A 23,787-nucleotide genomic window follows, 5' to 3' on the forward strand; every position below is an offset into this window, starting at 1 on the left:
GGAGCATCAAATCATCATATTAGAATGATTTCTGAAGGATCATGTGACACTGAAGACTGAAGTAATGATGCTGAAAATTCAGCTTTGCATCACATGAATGAATTACATTCATCAAATAAATGCAGACTTGGTAAACATAAGAGACTTTCAAAACATTTAGAAAATCTTTCTGACTTGGCAGTGTGTAGAGAGAATTTTTGTCATGCATCCAGTGGTCAGAATAAGCTGCTTGTGGAACCTCTGGTGGCTTGATTGCATTAGACAGTACTGTATGTGTATAATAATCTGTAATGTGAGTCTGAACAATCAGTGAGCCTTTCCACTGCGACGTGTTAAAATAGTGTTCAAAGGCTGATGATATGGATATTTGCTCAGTTGCTGAATGAGGCATCAGGTGATGAGAAGCATGTAACTGGTGTTTTCATGTAGTGATGAAGGAGATGTGGGTAGTGGCTTGTGTTTTCTTTTGTGGAGGAGGAGCAGACAGCTGCTTTTCATTCTGTGCTTCTGATTCTGTCTTTCTCTCGTCAGCATGACCGGCTCAGACAAGGCCAAACCTGGTGAGACCACCAGCCTAGTGAGGCCGAGTGACCGCAGCAAACAGGTAAGTCTCATTTTCAGCATCCGAACATTTTCATTAAAAGCTAATTAAATTATACAACATTTTGATTCAAAACTGTGCACACAAACTATTCTTGCATGTGCTAATGGTTTGTATAGCACATAAACCTACATATTATATTTATTTTCTGCAGATTACACAGAATGGATTTCTGGCTATAGTTTTACTGTATTTATTGGATTATACAGTGGGCAAAAAAAGCATGTAAACATAAATCTGATTGCATTAGAAAATTAAATATGTAAGTCCACTTTCTAGATATTGACCAAACACTTTATGTAAAAAAAAATAATAATTCTACACCTAACACACTTTTATTTTCCTATTATTTTTTTTTTTAGTGTTCATATAGCCTACTTTTTTTTGGACCAAAACTGATGCATAAAAGTATAAACTGATTTTTGGATTTTTATAAACGGACTATTATTGGACAGTTGTAGTGTAACTCAACAGAGAAGCTGATTCGGGCAGGGTTTCCCTTTTCATCTGTGTTGAGAGAGATGAAGTGGTCTGGACGGAAGTAGTGCTTGAGGTTTAATCAGATTATTAGATGGGACTGAATGTGCTTTGTTGCTTTCAAATGATACTCCGCCCAGTCTGTCATCTTAATATTTCCATGCAATCTGGTTCAATTCTGTGGCTGGAACAAAGGAGTTGTCTTTGGTTGAAACATGATCAGTGTTTAGCTTCATACATCAGTTGATGTTCACTTTTCTATCCCAGATGATCTCAAATCACATGATCCAAACCCTTGCTCTCTAAAATGCAAGAGGAGTGACACTGCAGTTAATGGAATAAACAAATTCGACATGCTTTGCTGTGTAATTACGTCTGGGACAGAAGATACTCTAATAAAACATACAGTATAAAAATGTAATATAAATCGTTGATTAAATCTTACACTATCTTAATCTTAATTTATTGGATAATTTGTCTCAAATCAGAAAATGATGTAAAAATCAATGATTAACATGTAAAGTTCAAAACAGTTCTAGCTAATGTTTTATTTTTTTTATTTTTTTATTAAAGTGAAATAAATGTAAAGGAAGTAAAGACAGTCAACATTAATCTCATGTAACATACACTGACAATCAATTTAATATAAAAAAACATATAATAAATTAGAAAATAAAAAAATACAAATAGAACTAAGTATAAAGTTTATCATATAAATTTGATCTTTTTCTAGCAAATTTATTATAGTAAGCAGAAAATTGCTTTAAGGATGACAGTGACTTATAAAGTTTAGAAAATAATATATAATAATAAAGTTTGTTTTCATCAGTCGTACTTGAGGAAGCATCTGATGGAAAGCAACAGAAAGATCAAGTCAGATTGATGTCAATCATGTCATAATGAGCTGCTTGATAACTTAGTAGCACTTTATTTTACAGTCCTGTTCTGCATCTACAAACTTATTATCGAAATGATAATAACTGGGTAATAACTAGGTACTAACCCCTAACCCAACACACTACCTTGTATTGGCCACTAAGTACACAGCAAGTACACGTACTGTAAAATAAAGTGTGATTATTTAAAATAGAGAATTTTTAAAAATAGTGTTTTATAAAGAAATGTTTGTGATCTATTCTTACCACATGTAAGGACCATCGGTTCTTGAAGACTGCAGTGCTTTATTTGACAGGAGTAGTTGTGTGTAGCGTCAGATAACATAATTGTCATCTGAATCTGGTATGTTTGGTCATGATTTGGCAGGAGACCTTTTAATATTCCATTTAAGGCTGGATGTTCATCCACTCCACAGTGATATACTGTATTTAGGGTAAAACCCTGTCACCACACATGAGAACCAGCACGCTGGCGCCTGATCACAGCTTCAGGGCGAACTATTAGTGCAGACAAAACACACTCAAATTAAGATTAACTAAAAATAGGAGTGGACCTGAAAATACAAAATCATTATTGGAACCATTTTTAGAAAATGATTTCATTCCTAGCAACTGTAGTATAACATGGAGAACTGACTAGCTCCAGTGTTGTAGAATATTGACACCAGTTTTCTATTAAAATAGTAAACAAAAGCTTTTGTGACACTGAAAGCAGTAACTTTCTAGAGCTCATTACATGGTCAGATTAATCTTATATTTCCAAGTACTAAATCAACAGCTCTGTGGTGTTCAGAAGCTGATATTCATTATTTGATAATACTCATTAAATTGGAAACCATTGGGCTTCTAGCTTCATAATTCTTCTATATACTGTGAAAAAAAAAATTCATTTAATTTCTGCAAACAAACCCAACTAAAAAGTTTTTAAGCTAATGATTATTAAATATTTTGGATATTGTCTCTTAAAAAAAACTTTTCTCTTTGATTCAGGGATGAACAAGTGATGGAGTTTAGTTATTTAGATTTAGTTTGTACAATTGTAGTGTGAAAATCCTTCTTCAGTCTACATTTATGTGCCATATTTTTCCCAATAATCATTATTTTGTAATTTTATTAAAATAAATTAGTAAAATTGCTTATTTACTAAAACATCTTCATACAAAACACATTTTAGAAACACAAAATCACGTTAGTCAAACTGTATATAATATATATTCATATTATTTAGTATAATAAGATTTCATATATTTTGTTTTATAGTTCTACTGGAGTCGTAGAACCAAAATAAGATATCGAAGCCCCAGGGTTAGATTTGCATTTCTAGAAAATAGGTTGAAATAGCCGGGTTTGAAGTTTGTGCAATCCCTAAGATCTCTCCAGACAGTAGAAAGAAATTCCAGTTGGCCAAAGGGATGAGAAAAAACATCAGAAGTGCTGTCATTAGTAAATACTCTCTAATCATCAAGCATGCCATATGACAAGTATTTCGGCAAATGTCCATGTCCGGGAGCAAATGTCACATATATGATCAAACTGTGATGCCCTGAGTAAAAAGAGAGGGAAGAAAAAATGTATTGCTCTTGTGACTGGGAGTAAACTAATTTGGAGTAATATGAACTTTTATGACAGCCACAAGTGATTTTGGTGATAAGAATCTCCCACTGTGATTGTTATACTGACTGCTTAATATATAATCAAAAGATACAATAAATTTAACATGGACTATTTTACGGAAAGCTTGTATACACTCTTTTCACAAATACGATGCAATTAGTGAAAAGGAAAGGAAAATTAGGCAAGCCACCAGAGTATTTTGCTTGCAAAGCCAAGGAGGACACCAACAACTGTAATAATATTCAAGAAAATATGTCAAGAATATAGGTATATTCATTCTACTCCGACACAGTAGCTCTTGCAAACTGATCTCCCATCAGCACCTTAGTTCTTACCAATTAGCTGTATTTTATTACATAGGCCTACCTAATTTGTGTTCTACAGTGATTTGCTTTGTACAAACAACTTTTTGATCTTATTAACACTGCTAACACTATAGAATACTGTTCTGTCATTAAAAGATTTTTCCAAACATCCTTATATTTAGCATAGCAGACAAATTAGGTATTCAAATTCAGAGATACAAAACAGAAGACAACATTTAGCATTATTGCACAAAAAGGGAATTTCTGTTTTAGAAGATTTTAAAGCAGTCATGTCATTACTGATTTCTATAAATACTTCTCTTAAGTTATTTAGAACCTGAGAATTGAGTCTTCATTTAAAGACTACAGTTATATTTTGCAATGAAAAGAATAAAATTGGGACCTTTTATGCAACAACATATCTCTACTACTCACTCGAAAACATTTCTTGGCAGTTACACAGTCTAGTTCACTAGAGGTCAGCATTACACCGCTCATTCTATTGCTAAATAAGAATTTTTAAAATTTTAAAATTTAGATTTTTTTTTTTAGAAACACTGCCTTGTGACTAAGTTAGTCATAGGAATACTTGCTTAGTCTCTTATAATGTGAATGACAGAGTTTATTTTTGTATTTGAGCTTAAGAGGAAGAACAACATTGCCTTGTTGTCACCAGTTATTCCACAAGCTCATGGGGAGTCCTGGCATCTCCGAGGCCATTTTTTTTTGTAACTTTGTTCTCAATTCCCTCCCCTCCGCAGGGTTCTTATACAAAATATTATTCCTGATAAATAAGAGACTGAAGCTCAGTGGGGCTAGACCGGATAGACTCCATCTGTAACAATAGATGGGTAGAAGTAATTTGTTCCTCGTTGCGTACTTCCCCTGTCAAATCATTCCCACCCAGGGGAAAGAAAAAACAGAGGGGAGAACTTTTTACTTAACATCTTTCAATTATGCAATGAAAATGCACTTCTTCCTCTCATATGTCTTTAAGTTAGTCTTTAAGTGCTTTCTTTAGGCATATGCGACCTGCTCCTTAATCTGAAATATTGCATACATTAAATTTATACATTTAAGTGTAAGGCTGATGTAAAATAATTGTCTTAATACAGTATATTCAACTACCGACTACTCATAGTTGTGTCATCATATAGGCAATTATTCTTCTTCAACTCAAACTCGTGATGTGTCTTTTGTGGGATGATTTGTATAACTCTTCCCTGTGGACTCTTATGTATAATCAAAAAATGTTGACCAAAATGTGAAATTTGCATCTGAAACGTTGCTAAAATTGTATTATATTCTTGACATTTTTCATTTTACTTTATGCATTTATACGTTTATTTTTTTCAAAGTGACTTACATTGCATTCAATTTATCTTTATATATATATATATATATATATATATATATATATATAACTTTACTTTATTAACACTGTATATAGTTACAACTTTTGGTGCGTGATGCAGTTCATTTTTAAGACTCTACTAATATGATATTTACTTTAATCCTATATTCAAAAGGATTAATGATTTTAACCCTAATCCAAATCCTTCAGTTTAAAGTCCAACACAAGAAGCACATTCCTTTTGGACTTACTATTGGGCCCTCGCAGCTGATCGAGGCCACCAAGGCAGATATACACAGTTGTAGCAGAAGTGGGATTCATGCCTATCGTACAGGGTATTTTGGTGCTTTGTTTGTCCACAAGCTCCGAGTGAATGCTTTGTAAAGGGCTCATTATCTGCTTTTTTTCTCCAGATTTCTGAGAGCAGACAGGACATGTCTCTAATTGGACCACTTGAAAAAGAGGGTACAGCACTACTCATAGGGAACACAAGGCTCCTCATCAATATAGTTGGAATGGGCCTCTCCATTAGCCTAAGTCATAATGTTCCATCATTGTTAGTCTAAAGTTTCCATTTAATCCACAAGAAGGTGCTCTTTCATTCAGTGCCATGAGCCTCAATGACAGTGTCAGTCCAGATAATGAAAATGACCGAGATGAGGACACAAAGAGATGGTGCTGGACACTTGCTTGATCAGATTGGTCAAGCCTCGCTTAGACAATGACGGTCTCTGTTTGAACTTTGTGAACTGACTGACCCAAAACCAGTGCATGTGTCTATTCATATTAGATTCACAATGTTTCAAAGAGCTATTTGAAACTAAAATATGCAAAAACTTGAGTTGCAAGACCTTACAATAAAAAAAAAATACTCATAAGGGCTTGTCACATTTAAAAATGATTTGTTCATTTTTAAGTTCAACCCTGTGTTTAGGTTATCTTTTCTGTTTCACACTTTTCCATATTTACCTTGGATAAGAAATTAAGTTTCAATTACCCTAATGTCTGCAAAATGATAAAATAGAACAATCCCTTAATTTTTCTATGCCGTATAATCTTTTCATACCTTAATGGAAACGTTAGCAAAACCTTCTTGGAACATAATTTTGTTTGCTGGGAAAGCACGTGTGTAATGAGGCTGGAGCTGAAAAGATGGCAGGCAAGGTGGATCTATGTGCAAAGGGTTTATTTAAGAAACAAATATAAACAGAAGACAAAAACAAAAGGAACACTGGGAGCACAGGGACAGAACCATCAACAGGAGCAGCAAACTTTGACTGAAAAAGCAAAATGGAAACACAAGGGCTATATAAACACAGGTGCAAACAGGCTTAACATGCAACGAGGAAACACTCAAGACAGGAAGTAACACAAAAGTCCCAAAACCGAGAGCACATTATGACAGAGACCGGGTGGTGGTGCTGAAGCCCACCACAGCAAATCCCCCACGGCAGATCAGAAGACCACCACAGCAGAACAGGTGGAGCTGAAGATCACTTATGGGGAGCCGACGAGACTGGAGAACTTAGAATGGCCTCTCTGGCTGAGATGAAACAGGCAGCAGGTTTTGTAAATAGTTTCAGTGGCCATAACGAGGCAGATACAGATTTTAGGGTGACCCCTGCGGTCGTAACTGGAAAGGCAGGGAGTTCAAGGGCGAGAGCAGTGGTCATAACCGGACAGACGGAATACTAGGGCGACCTCTGTGGTCATGTCAGGGCTGACAGGAACTCCTGCAGGGTCATAGCGGAGCCGTCCGGGGACACAGAAAGATCAATGGTGCCCTGCGGCCATAACAGAGGCATCAGGTAAAACAGACTTTAGAGGAAAAAGTTTATGAGGTGGATTTTGTAAATCAGCATCACCAGTTAGTACTAGAGAACGAGCAGTGGAGTCATCTGATGACGATTATTCTTCATTATAGATTGGAGCATCTGCTCTAAAACCTTAAAAACACAGTTTACCTGTTTATTCTCCCCCTTTGAGGCTAACTGTCAGGGTTGAGTGTTGTGAACTCCCAGATCCTGGATTCAAACTTTTCCCAAAAGTCATCGCCACAATGTCCAAACCGAAAACTTTGGTCTGAACCCAATGTAGAGTTCTTTCCCCTAGATGATAAAGGTGATGGATGCCAGAGCGATCAATCAGATAATAGCTCTCTAAAGTTGCAAAGGATCTCTGAGAAGAATTCAAGACTCCACAAAACACAACTGGCCATTCAAGCTGAACTTAAATTAATCGAGACAACCAAATATGAGCTGATTTAGCTTTTTGATAGAGCTTATAGTCTGCAAAATACTTTATCTACTCCTGACACTCTGTCTAATCATCCATCAGTTAACATCCCAACAGACAGCGCATGCGGGTGATGAAGACTAGCCAGAGCCTCCTCCACCAATTGCATTTGTCAGAAATTATGAATCAGCATAATGACAAACAAAGGCTTTACAGCAATACAAAGGCCAAATCAACACTTAAGCCTAGACTCACTTCAGTGGCGAAGACTATAGATTTAAGCCAGTATGATGCAAGTCAGAATGATGACCAGCTGAGGTATGGCCAGTACCCTGCCCAACAGATAGTTCCTCAGTTTATACATGACCATGACATGGACATCACAGAATGGCATCCTATAGTATGTCACCTCCCATGGCATCTATGAATCTGACTGAGAAATATTACAAAAGGTCATGTCCCATTATTCCTTTTTTCTACAACAAAGATCCAAGTTATTCATCCCTCTCACGCTCTTGCCACCTGGTAGTACTGAAATGTAACAAATGTCAAGTCCTGTTTGACCATCTGAAATTAGACTATGCTTGTATAATAGTGGACCCCTTCTTGCACTCCCCTACACCTTGCAAAAACACCATGATGGCCCTCAATGAGCAGTTTGGTCAGCCCCACCAGATAGCATTAAGAAAGATTGCTACTTTTCTCTATTCTCCTTTTATAACAAGCTGGGGTGACATACTCATTGATAGATAATTTACAGACTGGCTAAAATATGAATCTTGATGCCAAAGCTACGATGAACAGACAGCAAGGGTTTTGATCAAGCGGTCATGTCAAACCACTGCCACTGTACTAACTGGGTCTTTGAACATTGCTGAGGTAATAACCACTACATATTCTTCCGCTAATGTTAATTATAATGCTAAGAAGGGGCCCACTGTATATTGCTCTTACTGTCAGAACTCGTAGCATGCATTCAGTCAATGCCCCAAAATTCCAACCCTCACTTAAGACCAGCACTCTGAATGGATATGCACCAATAGGAGATGCTGGCATATGGCCTTGCTCAACAGGCTGCCCACTGCTGTCTAAAGAAACCATCTCCGCTTTGTCAGAGAAAGCATCTACAAATTCTCCATGGGGTAAATGAGAAGCCTGTCATAGAGGCATCCAAAACAGAGACTTGCCTAGTCAGCTAAGCAACATAGACATTGTACCTGAACAAACCAGTCAGCAATAATAAAGTCTTACTCAAGGTTGTCATAGTACTCCTACATCAGACAGATTTGTAATCCTCGATGAAGCAGAAGCTTGGCTTGTGAGGGACTCGAAAGCTTAGTTTTGAGAACAGTTTGTCATGATGTACTGTACAAACCCTCGATGGAGCTTCTGTCTCATTCTATCTTGTGATAGCTCATATCTGGAGCCTTTACTGCCCCACAGCTTGATCTCGTTGATCACTCATACCAAATTCACAAGCTGCAGAAGCAATTCAAACACTTGGTTGGACCAGCCTATTGGGGCAGAGAATCAAGCCAAAACAGTGTCTAAACATATCCATTCCCCTTAGCACCACAAAGCTGTTCAAGAATGTCAAAAGGCTGTGGCAAGTGGATGTTCTGCCCTTTCAAAAAACTGAAAAGTAATGCACCAGATCCAAGCAGGACTGAAAGGCCATTGAGCTACTGGAAATCAAGACAGTTAGAGTAGAGGTGGATGGAATATGCTGCTATGAAGTATATAAGTGTGACATGCCCTATCTTCACACCACTATTGAAGAAGATATTCCACGTCTCAGAAGTGGCCAGAAGACCCGCAACAAACTGAAGCTTTTTCCTCAGAGATCTACAAATTGCTAAAGTCAGGAGCTATCAGAAAGCTCAGTCAAGAAGAAAGGGAAAGAAATGGTGAATCATGGTTTATTCCACACCACATGGTGTGCCGCAAAGAAAATAATTGTGTGGTGTTTGATTGCTCCTTTCAGTTTTCCTTTCAGGCCTCAGCGTGAACAATTCCCTCCTTTCTGGCCGCACTTTGTGTTTATCATTCCTAGGGGTCTTACTCAGATTTCGTGAGCATGCAGTGACCATCAGTGCTGATATTCGAGGCATGTTTCACCAGGTCTGCCTTCTTCCAGGGGATAGACCTTTGGTTTATCTGGCATGACCCAACCTGCAGGTCAAACAGAAATGCCACGTACATTCCCTAATATAGCCACAGGTACAGGAGTTATGATGATGGATTCCCAACAGCTCAGTGCACATTGGCCTATTGGAAGAGTAGTCCAAGTGCACCCTAATTATGACTCACAAGTGAGATTAGTGGAAATCCAAGTTCAAGGGAAGGTTTATATTAGACTGGTTACATGACTTGTGGCCCTACCCCGCATCCCAGAAGATGATACAGATGAGCATCCTTTTTGCAACCTTCTCACAATTCAAACTGAACACACAATTGGGGGCAGCTGTATAAGCGGCTTGCGTGTATGGCCCCTTTAAATCTTGTTGCCATTTTAAAATGATGCAGCAAAGCGTTGTGTGAAGGAGAAATGCATGCCGATCGAAGTTGAAGTGTACAGTAATATTTGTGTGTGCAAAAAACCACACACATATTCCATGCTTTTAAGCTACAGTAAAGTCATCAAAGACCAGAACTGTAGTTGAACGAGTTCCTGGGTTCCTGAGTCCACCAGGGCAAGTGTTCCCTATCGAACAGTCCTTAAATAATAAAGACATTACTAACAGGTTAAGCAAATATAATAAATATGGCTAATATAGTGCATACACAAAATGCTTCTCTCTAGAGTTCATTTCTCTGGTGAACTAACCTGCTGTTGACACTAAATGCCTGAGGTAAATGTAATGATGAGATATTATTTTCAAGCTGTTATTTATATCTTTCCGCATCCGCAGTTCAAACCCTGGTTGAGACTGAGGCCCTGTCCCAAATGGAACACTCCGGACTTGTGGAATTCCTCAGAGTCAACACTTAGATGACGTCATGTAGTGCAGACCTATAGAGCCCTTGGCGCGAGTCCACGAGGGCACACTGAGAAGTATTTTTGGGACAGACTCGATTGTCACGCCGGAAATAGGAAGACGGTCTGGTTGTTGTTATGGACAGGAGCTGCAGGTTCGGGGAAATCTCCTCCCATCCGTTGTGTGATTGGCCTTTCGCAAGGATTCCTGGGTAGTTAAAGTGTGTGGAGCCTGCATCCCTGCGGGCTTCGCGGAAGAACACTTCAAGAGTACAAAGGGGGCGCTGCTGAGCACACTTCAGAGCGTTAAAATGATGAATGGGACGGCTTACAGACTCGTAGACTCAGCGAGCATGCGTAATTTAAGTCCACGAGACCGAAAGTCCACATGAATTGCACCACTTGGGACGGGGCCGGAGATGTAAACATATAGATCGTCTCTTCTTCTTCTGCACTTTTTACTGGTAGCAAACAGAGTGCTGCAACAAACTGTGTGCACCCCCTTCTGGATTGAAGCGTGGATCACCTGTGACTGAATGTTTTCGCCATGCGACTGCATGCACCGAACCGTGACGTCCGTACTGTACAGACTGCTGGATAGGGAACACTTGCCCTGGTGGGCCGGTCAGAACCCAGGAACTCGTTCAACTACAGTTCTTGCCCTTGATGGCTTTATATGAAATATAAATAACTAAATGAAGTGGCTCTAAGTCCAAACAGTGCCATTAATATAATAATATATTCATATATTTTACATATATTAAATATATATTTATATAGCTATAATATAATCAACCTGACTACATTACACACTAACAAAAGTATTTTTTAGAGGGTCGGGTCAGGTAGAATGGGTAACAATTACAGTAGTGTTAATGGTTGCCATGACATTTTCCTGTGAAGCATGAGTTTAAGGACATGATACTGTAATCCTCCAGTCATTTGACCTCTTGAAGCTGAAACATGGCTGGTGCACCTCTCTCTCTGACTCTACTTCGCATGACTGGAAATTCACTCAGTACAGTCATATTAATGGCACTGTTTTCACTTAAAGTCACTTCATTTAGTTATTTAAGACAATAAAGTTATAATGCTGTGAGGGCAACTTTTTATCATAATGTATTTGTTTTTTACCTATTTTGGTAAATGCACAACATTATAAAAATAGAACCTTTTGAATTGTATTTGACAACCTGCAATAGTTTTGCAGCACATTTACTTTATACATATATGGATGACCTTTTCATTACATCCTTCTCAGATTGCTGTCAAGTGAGAGGTGTTGGCAATTATAGCCATGCAAACAACAATGCTTTCATTGATAAGTCTCCTATTCAGAAATAGACCAGAGATAAGTGTGTAGTGGACTGCAGGCAGTACAGCTGATTCAAACTCTCATCTGCTCAGTCTTGTGTGGACTTTCCACTGTATTAAATTAAGAGAATCTTAGAATTACTGATATATTTCCCCCTAATTGTAAACAATCAATCTGGAAAAAAATGTTTTTAATTAAAAAAAAGAAAATGACATTTAAGGGAATAAATAAGCCATGGCATAGACATATCTTTGATTCACCCTCCAAACCCACCCTTTGATCCATCGTTTGTCTGTTATTATTTACAATGCCTATCAAAGAGCATTTATTTAATCCTGTGGAACCAAAGTCATCAGAAACATTCCTTTCTTTTTGAGGAAAAATCCTTTCTTATGAAATGAAGCCAATAAAAGAGAAGAGTCGTTGTCAATCCCCCACCCACCCCCCATCCATACAATTGTGCCGGACTCTTTCCTCCTGTGATGAACAAAAGGCAAGGATATGGTGTCAGGATAAAATAACAATGACAAAGCTACCAGCACTACCATATTATCAAACCTATCCATAAATGTAATACATTTATTATTATTATAGAAAGCTGCATCTTTCTCTGTGATAAAAAGTCAGATGTGTTGGCCGTGCTAGATATTTTCATTGGCCTATTTTAAACTAAGTTATGATGCATTAATCTATTAGTTATGGCATAGTTGATCAGCATAGTCATGTATGATAAATTATAAAAATAATTATAGATTTAAAAACGTATAAAATCAAAATTATATAAAAGAAGCATGTTTCTTTCAAGATTTAAGTAGCCTAATTTCTCACTATACATTGCTCTCTCTCTTTTAACTTTTTATCATAATGTATTTGTTTTCACATCAAACAATATTTAGAATGACTTACGTGCAGTCCTATCCATAAGTAAGGATATATAACACATGTTTTCATTCTTAAAAATAGTTAGGCCTATATTTCTCCTTTAGATTGTTAATGCCTCTATTTATTAAATGTATTACGACAAAACATCATGTGGATACACAAGTTATAACTGGTCTGTCTAAGAATTTTTTATTTATATTTTTGTCTTAGATGAATGTTTTGTTTTTTAAAACCATGCATATTAAATCTGGATAAGGCATGTGTGCTCATTCTGGTACAAATCTAGAAACACTCTCAGGATTTTCCAGATTACAACAACAAATCGACGCATTTACGTCACTCCGTTGAATACGTGCAGCCAATCGGGGCGCCCATTTCCGTACATGCCTGTGTACACATAGCCACACGGTCACAGGTAACCAAGCAACAGCCAATCAGAACCTGTGTTCGAGAATTTATATTAAGCGCTTTACACCACTGATGGCAGTTTTTTGAAAACACCTCACAGACTAAATGATCGACTAATAGGCTTCTTTCAAAATGTCAAATGGGCTGATACATTGAGGATATTAAATTATGATATTTTCGCACCGAATGTAATTTGCTTTTTTAAGTGGATTTTAGTGTTTTTTTTTCACCACGACGAAAAGAAAATAATTATTTTCTAACTTTTTTAGTATTATTATTATATTTTTTTATACTTTTTTTAACCTGCCATCATGGAGTCTAATAAAAAGGTAAGTTAATATTGCCTGCCTTACAACTCTAGTGTAGTGATTTAACTGTAGCCATACTTTATTTATAAAGGTGATGCATTTCCTAATTTTGTCATCTAGTCTACCATTTCGAAAGTTTGCCAGTAAAGCCCGAGGAATATAACAAGGAAAGAGTTGTAACTGTTTCAGTAAATACTTAAAAAGAACTGCCAATTAAGCAAAACTATATTTCATCTAAAACTAAATTTTAGAGAGATTCGAGATGAAAAAAATGAACTGATATAACGTAGTTTATTACCTATATTTTTAAATTGAAGTTTATATCTGTACCTCGACAAAATTAATAGTAAAGCTGTGTGCCAAATTGATTGAATTTTGCACGGTTACACTGAGCCATGTTACTCAGTTTTTTCCCAAATTCCCATTTTTGTCTCCTGCAACAATGGTCTCATGTCACCAGGTTTAAATCCATTTTTAAAGGAAATATGTGATAAAACCTTCTAAAGACCTCCCAGACCACAGCATTGCTAATATATTTAGGGGAGAGGCAGATTAATTACCTTAACCCTTGGTTTCACATTGACATAAATCTGATTTATCCTGTTTGCCAGGGAAGTAAAGTGATGCTAAACATAAAGATGATCACAGCCTCTTCTGAACAAGAGAACAGCTGCAGGGTTAGTTAAATTCTCTAAGGAAAAATACACACAATGCTGCTTTGCATAAGTATTTACAGAATATTTACAAAATAAGAGAAAATCTGCTTTTTCGAGACAATTGTATGTTTCTTGTGCATCAAACCCCTGCTTTTAGATCTAGAAGGTCCATTAGGGAAAGATTGGCATGTTGAAATTATCAAATTAATTTATAACATTAACTGTTTACACAGCATATTGATTCCCTTATTACACTCTCTGAAATAAATGGTGCAAAAGCTGTCACTCAGACGGTACCCTTTTAAAAAGGTTCTAATACGCACCATTTAGGTACTAATATGTTCACTTCTGGTACCAAAATGTACCTTTGAGGTATAGTCTATACTAATATGTACTTTTTATGTACATAGGTGTAGCCTACAACTGACAGCTTTTGTTCCTTTTTTTCTCTCAGTGTATATTCCAAAAATAAAATAAAAGTTGTGCTTTGCACTTGATTAATATTTGTGCATATGTTCATTATAACTGACAAATTTTTGTACAACCATGAAATTTGGTTTATTTTTATAATTGTGTGTCAATAAGAGAGCAGTGCTCTTATTATTGGGCAATACTTTAGGAAAAAATAGCCTTTAAAGTTGAAACCCCTTTGCCTCAGTAGACATTGCATTGCTTATTTATGTGTCTGTATGTTCATTTAATCTGGAATGTTAAGCTTTTCCTAAGGATTTGAGGCATACATTATCCAGTGAACATGCAAAAAAGACAACTCAGCTAATTTGTTTTTATTAATTTTGTTTACGGTAACATGCAATTAATTGCATGTATTAACCTGTGGATATATAATATTTAGTTTAGTTTATTTAGGTTTAGCCTGAGTGTTACATGCAAACATTCTGAGTCCGAGCAGTACCGAGCATGGCCGGCAGGGGGCGCAATTGGCCCACCCTGAACCTGCTACAACAGTTACCTTCAATTGCAGGGAATGTTTGCTAAAACACAGCGGCCAGATTAAAACACTATTAAAAGGCTACTGATGTAACCTACTTAAACTTGAGAATAACTGGGTGTTGATGGGTAGACGCTTGGATTCCATGATAGAATGCTTAGGAGCATGTATAAATTTACATGTTGGAGTTACAGTGTTTTTTGTATGGTTAATCTGACTCTACGTGCTAGTGCTCAGGATAAAGTGGTTGTCTTTGAAGGCCTGTTGAGCATGTTATGTAAGAGCCTGCGGTTGTTTGAGTGGATTGGAATTAGAGGCTGGAGTAGTTGTGGTATGTGTGCGTGCGTTGGTTCAGGTGCTGCCGGATTTGTAATAGGATCATACTTGATAATCAACAGGATTTCCCTCATTTAGCATGTTACTGCATAGTGAGTCTGCAGTTCTGTGGAATAAAGAGAACAGTTGTTATTTGGTGGTTAAAAAAACTTCAAAACTTTGCAAGATTTTTGACTGTTAGATAAGCTACTGATTGAGTGAGCACAATCAGCACACACATTCCGTTAGAACTTCCCTGCATAAAAAGTCTGATCAATTTCACAAAGTCAATTCAATTTATTTATCAGCAATTCAGCAATTAATTGTCACATTGGACTTTTAGATTTTGCCTTAAACAGAAGTATTCTCAATATTGTTCTATAAAAGGTTGAATCTTAGTAATAATAATTGCAAACCAAATTAAAATATTGCTTTATAGTTTAACTCAAATGTTGTTCCTCTTCCCTTACAGCAGTTGACATTTAATCTGTTGATGGCTGTTGGGACTGCTGTGATTGGATCCTTGCAGTTTGGCTATAACACAGGAGTCATCAATGCCCCTCAGAAGGTGAACACTTATACAGACATGACACACGAAGTGTCATATTAGCACTTATATATCTGCATATGGCAATTTGATAAATGGATATAGAGTTTTTTCTCTGTATTCATTGTTATAGTAATGTTGATGTTTGCATGTTAGTGTCATTATGTAATGCATCTAATTTTAGATTAGCTGTAAACTGTATGCTGTATTAACCCTCCTTCTAGAATAGCCTATTAAAATTTGCTGATTCACATGTGCACAGCATTCTAATAATAGACAAGCACTACTGAGATTCTTATAACTATATCCTGACGCTTTTTCTCCATGAATAATGAATGAATAAGTGACCTTGAACCCTTTATGGGTCACATTAGCTTAGGGTTCTGGATAAATCCCACATACTTGAGAGAATTCTATATATAGAGTGGCAAATCATGTGCCATAGGTTACATTAGTCTTTTAATGGGATAAAGAGAGAAAGTTAAAAGTCAAAGAGATGGTAAGGATCGTCTCGGTTACGTATGTAACCCTCGTTCCCTGAAGGATATAGATGTAGATGTAGCCGACGTATCGACTGATTGGGATCACGCTTAGGGAGCCTGTCATCTCACAGTCCGCCCCGCGGCGCGGGGTAGAAATACAGAAGTGGATTCACGCACTAGTTGTTTTTCGCTGAGGAGCTGAGCGTAACTCGGAGTCAGCGGTGGTCCAGCAATAGTGGCGACGGGACTACGTCTCTGTTCCCTCCTTCAGGGAACGAGGGTTAGGCTACATACGTAACCAAGACGTTCCCTTTCAGTCGCTCGTAGTCGACGTGTCGACTGATTGGGATCCCAATTAAAACGCCAATAGTGCTGCCACCTTCCAGTGCCTAGACAAAAGCCTTCTGATTCCCTCACATTATTTGAGGCGGAGATGGGACAGGGCTTAGGCCAGGGAAGTCACTGCTGTTCAACAAGACCACTGGGAAAACGTTCTTTCGTTGGAAAGGAGTAGGCCTACGCAGCGGAAGCCACATCCTGCCCGAAGGGAGGTAAGATGTGGAGGATACACATATGGACTGGGCCGATGACCGGGCAGTACAACATATGGAATGTCACTGGGGTGGCTCCAGCCTATGACAGCCTATGACTCAACCGGACATCGACGGCAGAGCAGGATCTGCCGAAGGAAAGACACGGGCTTGTTGGTGATCATTTTTTGACCATTCAAAAGTTTGGGGTCAACATGCTCACCAAGGCTCCATTTATTTGATCAAAAATACAATAAAGCAGTTATGAGATATTAAAATTCAAAATAATATTTTATATATTTTAATATGTAATTTATTCATGTCATGACAAAGCTGAATTTTCAGCAGCCATTCTCCAGTATTTAGTGTCACATAATCCTTTAGAAATCAATGTTGAAAACAGGTGTGCTGCTTAATTTAATGTTCACTTTTTGTCAATTTAATGCATCACTGCTGAATAGTTTCTAAAAAGAAATCTTGCTGACCCCAAACTTTTACTGTTCATGTTCAACTTTGTGAGTGAATAGATTTTATTTTTATTTTTTTTAATTCCTTTTAATTTATTTAGGAACAAAGGAAGTCACAATAATAAGCCAAGGCTTGTTTATGATTGACAGTTAACTTGATCAAACCTAATGAAGCAGCTTCTTATGCAATCTTTCTGACTCAGCGGTCAGTATGAAGTAACACTGCTCCCTCTGCTGACTGCAATGTGGAATAGCTGGAGCAAATGACATGACTGAAGTTACAAAGACATTCAAACATAAATTATTAGTGTGAACATTTTTTTTAAAGAAAAAATTGCATTGAGGTATCAAATGAACACTCTCTCTAATGATTCTCATACCCAAGGAGTAATGTTTTTTTCTCTCTCTCTCGTAGATCATTGAAACCTTCTACAATGAGACATGGCAACGTAGATATTCAGAGTACATACCGCCAACCACTTTAACTACGCTCTGGTCTGTATCAGTGGCCATTTTCTCTGTTGGTGGCATTTTCGGCTCCTTCTCAGTGGGCCTCTTTGTAAACCGCTTTGGCAGGTAACTTGACTATCCAATCAGAACTTTACAAACACTCCACTTGTATTCTGGATTCGTATGTCTTTAAACTTTCTCTTTCTAATCTTTTAACAGGAGGAACTCAATGCTCATGGTTAATGTTTTGGCCTTCATATCTGCTGCGTTAATGGGCTTTTCCAAGCTGGCTGAATCCTGGGAAATGCTCATTATTGGACGCTTCATTGTCGGCCTTTACTCTGGCCTGTCCACAGGCTTTGTACCAATGTATGTAGGAGAAATCGCCCCAACTTCATTACGTGGGGCGCTTGGTACACTTCATCAGCTTGGTATTGTCACAGGCATCCTCATGGCACAGGTTAATTCAAGTGTTTTCTTTATTTTGAGACCACCTTTAGCAATCATTAAGCCTTTCTGATTGTAGATATTTTTGTTCTTTTTTTCTGTAGATCTTTGGTATTAAAGAAATCATGGGGACCTCAACAATGTGGCCCTTCCTACTTGGCTTTACTTTCATCCCAGCCTTACTCCAGTGTGCCGTGCTGCCCTTCTGCCCCGAGAGCCCACGCTTCCTCCTCATCAACCAGAAAGAGGAGGCCAAAGCCAAGAGTGGTGAGTTTTTTATGTCCCACTTAAGATGCTGTCTAGGGTGTTTCCAGTCGCCCTAACTAACTCATTTCCACAGTGCTGAAGAAGCTGCGTGGCACTGATGATGTGGAAGAAGACATGCAGGAGATGAGGGAGGAGAGCAGGCAGATGATGAGGGAGAAGAAGGTCACCATCCCTGAGCTGTTCCGCTCATCGCTCTACCGCCAGCCCATCTTCATTGCCATCATGCTGCAGCTCTCCCAGCAGCTATCCGGTATCAATGCTGTACGTTTTCCTTGTTTATTTCCTTATCTAATATTTATCCGACCATCCATCCATCCACCCATCCATCCACATTTTCTTCAAATTCTATTGTTTTTTATCTTAGAAATACGTGGTATTTATTTATTATTTATTAAGGTAAATAAAACATCATTTAAAACATACATATATTTTTATTAATATTATTAATATAAGGACTTGACTTTTTTTTTTTGTTCACCAGCTAGTGGTTTTCTATAGTTACTAGCCACTCAGCATTTTCACTAACCACAATTTGTACACCTGTAGCAGTGGATGACTATTATTCTGTTGCGCGGAACTGATGATGGCACAGTTTGATGTTTGGTTGACCAATCAGTGGAAAGGGGCGTTTAATTCCCAGCCATGTAGAGATATTCAAGCTGTTTATCCATTTTGGTTGTATTGTGTTTCCATTTGGTGAATCAGAACAAAGTGTGATAAAAACGAAAATAAAATTATGAAAAAAATACATGAGTTTTTAGTTTTTTTATGTTAATGAGAAGGGTCGAAAATGTGATAAATAAACGCTTTCTTTGTTTTTCCGTTTTAAAGACAAAAACAAATTATTTGAAGGTACAAGGACCATTAATGTCAAGCCCTGATTATTATTCATAATTATACAGAACAACTATTAAAGGGTTTGTTCACCCCAAAATCACACTGTCATCATTTACTCACCCCCATGTGTTTTCAACCCCAACAGTCTTCGGTTGATCTTCGAGATCCAAATTAAGATGCTTTTAATGAAGCCCGAGAGGTTTCTGTTCCTCCATTGAAAGTCCAGGTGATCCACAACTTTCAAAAAGGTCTAAAAAAAAGTCATAAAGGGCAACTTAAAATGAAACCATATGAACTGATTGGTTTAATGCAAGTGTGAAGAGACACAATTGTTTTATATGATGAACTTTAGGCTTAATTTAGGCTTTTAATCACATTTAACACACATACATAGAGCACATCACATATGGTGAACACAAAAACTTGTGCATCATACTCGCATGTTTGAGCTTCTGTTTACCATAATGTGATGTTCATGTGTCAATCTTTGTTTTGATGTTTATTAAGTCTGTTTGTTATATTCACAAGACTTGGATTAAACCACTAAGTTTGTATGGATTAATTTTATTATGATCTCTTTATGGTCTTTTTGAAAGTTTTGGTTAACCTGGATTAAAATCACATGGACAATTTTGACAATGTCTTTACTACCTTTCTGGGCCTTAAAAGTTGCAATAATGTTGCTGCCTATGGCTGGTTCAGAAACCTCTCAGATTTCATAAAAAATATCTTAATTTGTGTTCCGAAGATGAATGAAGGTCTTATAGGTTTGAAACGACATGAGTGTGAGTAATTAATGACATAAATTAAACTTTAATGCTCCTGTGCAAAGTAAACAACCTTTTCTTTATTTTAAGGCAAGAATAATATAATCATTAGAACAGAGAAACATAGGACTCAATTATATAATAAATAATACTGCATACACCTGTTAAATGAGTAAAAATCTAAAATATGGTGGCAAAATACTTATTCTGGTTGAGCACTATCTGTAGCTGCCATTTCATAAACAGTGATTTGCATGTTCAGTGAATGTATTTGTGTTTTTCAGGTTTTTTATTACTCTACTGCTATATTTGAGAAAGCAGGGGTGTCTGAGCCAGTCTATGCCACCATTGGTGCTGGAGTTGTGAACACAGCATTCACAGTGGTGTCGGTAAGTTAGTAAGAGCATATTTATTGTGAATTGTCTTTTGTTTAGACCGGTAACAGAGTTTTAGTTACAGTCTGACCGGTAACCATCTGATTTAGCTGTTCATAGTGGAGCGAGCTGGCCGAAGATCATTACATCTTGTTGGGCTGATGGGAATGGCTGGGTCTTCTGTTCTCATGACCATAGCTATGGCGCTACTAGTATGTATATGATTACACTGATATTACAGCTTCTGTCACAGTTTTGTGTGTAAACTTTAATGTTTAATGGTGTTTCTTCAAAAACTATCCTTCTCAGGAAGAAGTGAAATGGATGTCGTATGTCAGCATTGTAGCCATCTTCAGTTTTGTGGCATTTTTTGAGATCGGACCAGGCCCAATCCCATGGTTCATTGTGGCAGAACTCTTCAGTCAAGGCCCCAGGCCCTCTGCCATCGCTGTCGCTGGTTTCTCCAACTGGTTTGCCAACTTCTTGGTGGGAATGTCCTTCCAGTATGTTGCGGTATGTAAACATGAACACAGTAATATTCTTTCTTTTCTCGTCGTTCTCACATGTTCAAATACTCACTGTTTGTTCCCTTTATAGGAACTGACTGGCCCGTATGTTTTCATCATCTTCACTGTCCTCCTGCTGATATTCTTCGTCTTCACCTACTTCAAAGTTCCCGAGACCAAAGGCCGAACATTTGACGAGATCTCTGCAAGCTTTCGCTCAGGGGCAGAGAAGTATACCCGAGATGATCTGAATACACTGGGAGCAGACTCACAGCTCTGAGCTCTGCGTCATGTTTATACAGTACTGCTATAAACCGACCAAGTGACTATCCTGTTCACAATGGCAAACTACCATATTACTCCTACTAGGAATGCAGTAGGTTATGAAGTGTTTACTTTACATATTTTTCCTGTTGCTTTGAATACCCTGCTGAAAAATCAAGCACTGCTGGTCACCAGCATAAGGTATGTTTTGCATGCTGGTCCCCAGCATGGAAAGCAGGAGTGCTGGTGGACAAGCTACACCAGCTCAGTTTTGCTCTAGAACGGCATGTAACTCTAACCGGCATAGCTCTAACCAGCATAAACCAGCCTGGACCAACTTGGAATTAAAGCTGGTTTATGCTGGATTGTTCAGTAGGGTACTCAAATGACTAGCTAAACATTTGCCAAACTGTGCATTATTTGACCAGTACACACTACTTCTAAATATGTACTCATTATTTCACTGGACTGACAAAAGAGTGAATATTTGTATACAAAGTTGTATTAAATATTGCAAAATAACCATATTTATTTCTGAGATCTTAACCAGACACCTTTCTCTAATGTAAAACATCCAACAATGTAACAACTGTGTACCTTTCTACAGTTAAAAAAAGAAAAATTGTAGCATACAATTTTTCCATACATTTCTATAATTTTAGATACTGTACTATTTTTCACACACTATATTTTAAACATAATATGCTATATAAGTATGGTGTAGCATGCAGTATTTTAGTATTCCACTTCATATACAGTAGTATACTTCATCAAATCGTTCCCTATTCATATACAGTAGCTAAATAGCAGCATGTCCTTTTTTTCTCACAACTTAACCTACCTTCACTGATTGTTTTACTTTAATGTTTGTTTTCTCATTCTGAAATGGTGATAGCATCTAAATCTAAATAATAATCCGAATTTCTGTAAGTTCACATGCATATGAATAAGGTTATTGCATATTTGTGATCTACTAGATTATTTGAATGATTCAATTTGCACAATTTAACTTAAAGTTTTTTATTCATAGACTTGCACTTTTTAATGTTTTAACGATTCTTTGCTATTGTCCAGTTAACACATGATGAGTTCTGATGATATGTCTGCTGATTTTATATCAATCATAATTATGTTAGAACTGCATATTGCAACATAATGGTGTCAGATTATGATACATAGCTTTACCAAGGAGTGTCAAGATACTAACACAAGGAATACAAACACAAAACAATTATTTAATTTTATATTGCAGTCCTGCTTTTCAGAAGTGTGGATTTGGTCTCCAATACTCTGAGGTTTAATGTACTTCCAAATCAGACCATCTCATTTTGACCTCTAATAAATTAACTCAACTAATATATTTGATATAGTATGATATAAAAATTTATATTTTTAGATTTGTGCATAATGTTTATGATGCTTATGTGATAATGAGAATTTAGTATATTGTTTATTTAGCAAAAGTGCAATAATTGTTCACATCCTGTTTATTTATTCCACATATGCTAGGCATTATGAATGAAACAGGCTTCTAATATTTCTTGTGTAAAAAATATGTATTTTTATGTATAAAGTTATATGTGCTACATTCATCCAGAGGATTAAATAAGTTCAAGTTTACTAAAGCATTTTGTAATAGATATGCTTAGTACTTTGAATTTTTTTTCAACTTCCTAAAAGATGAGATTGGGTTTTGTTCACTATGTCACAGTAATTGCATTAGAAATCAAACACAAGTGCCAAGACATGTCCTTGCTGGGTATCCTATGTGTTATAAATAATACATTTTTAGTTGGAAATAAATCAAATAAACAAAACCGCAACAGAGAAAAAATTTGGTTTTTTTTTTGTTTAGTCTCTGTTTAGATCATTGCTTAGTATAAATGTTTACATAAAGGTGTTTAAGATGAATAAAATTCATAAATAAATACACAATTATTCCCAACACCAAAAGATGGCAGTATTTCTCTGTGCGATTCTACAATCCAATCTGGGCGGTATACAAGTCCAAATAGTTTTGGTTACCCAAAAAAAAAAAAGTAGATTTGTCAATAGGCTATATCTTATTTTGTGTTCAACAGAAATTTTTGTTGAGGAATGTCATGGAAGGTCATGAGGGTGAGTAGGCCTAAAGGGTGGAACTATCCCTTTAAAGTCCCTATGAAATCAAATTTTTAGTTTTTTGGCTTTTAGTATGAATATGTTAGCCTTAAGATGATCTATAAGCTGTGCTTCAAAACAATGACCAAATATATAGATATAAGCGTTCAAAATGTGAAGTCTCTCACTTTTGCCAATATGGATCAACGATTTTGATGACATCAATCAAATACTCTCTAGAATCTGAACCATTATAAATTATAGAGTAGACTCAGAGACGTGTACAGTTGAGACACCTTAAATAACTTGCGTGTGCAGCACAAAGTTCCCACGTATTAGTGTCCTCTTTGATCGTGGGAAATTTGAACAATGGATGCATCTCCAATCCGAATATATCGGCAAGTCTTTTTTCTAAGATAAGACTTTCACTTCACCATGCACACTTCACAATGAATAG

General features: G+C 36.9%; 1 protein-coding gene across 2 annotated transcripts; it reads left to right on the top strand.

The window, feature by feature from the left end:
* Positions 1-474: 474 nt before the first annotated feature.
* Positions 475-23,064, top strand: slc2a1a (solute carrier family 2 member 1a). 2 transcript variants are annotated; one of them, XM_077214573.1, is made up of 10 exons: positions 475-604; positions 15,765-15,860; positions 17,734-17,894; positions 17,988-18,228; positions 18,320-18,482; positions 18,556-18,743; positions 20,371-20,475; positions 20,571-20,672; positions 20,770-20,973; positions 21,058-23,064. In XM_077214573.1, exons 1-10 carry the CDS (start codon positions 533-535, stop codon positions 21,244-21,246), a joined length of 1,521 nt encoding a protein of 506 aa, XP_077070688.1. In that variant the 5' UTR covers positions 475-532; the 3' UTR covers positions 21,247-23,064. The 2 variants fall into 2 exon arrangements, with proteins under 2 accessions (XP_077070688.1, XP_077070689.1); XM_077214574.1 differs by lacking the exon at positions 475-604 and adding an exon at positions 13,139-13,393.
* Positions 23,065-23,787: the final 723 nt, after the last annotated feature.

Source organism: Siphateles boraxobius, unplaced genomic scaffold (assembly GCF_051911475.1).
Source record: "Siphateles boraxobius isolate OS27281-9 unplaced genomic scaffold, OSU_SipBor_1 68, whole genome shotgun sequence".
Classification (NCBI taxonomy): domain Eukaryota; kingdom Metazoa; phylum Chordata; class Actinopteri; order Cypriniformes; family Leuciscidae; genus Siphateles; species Siphateles boraxobius.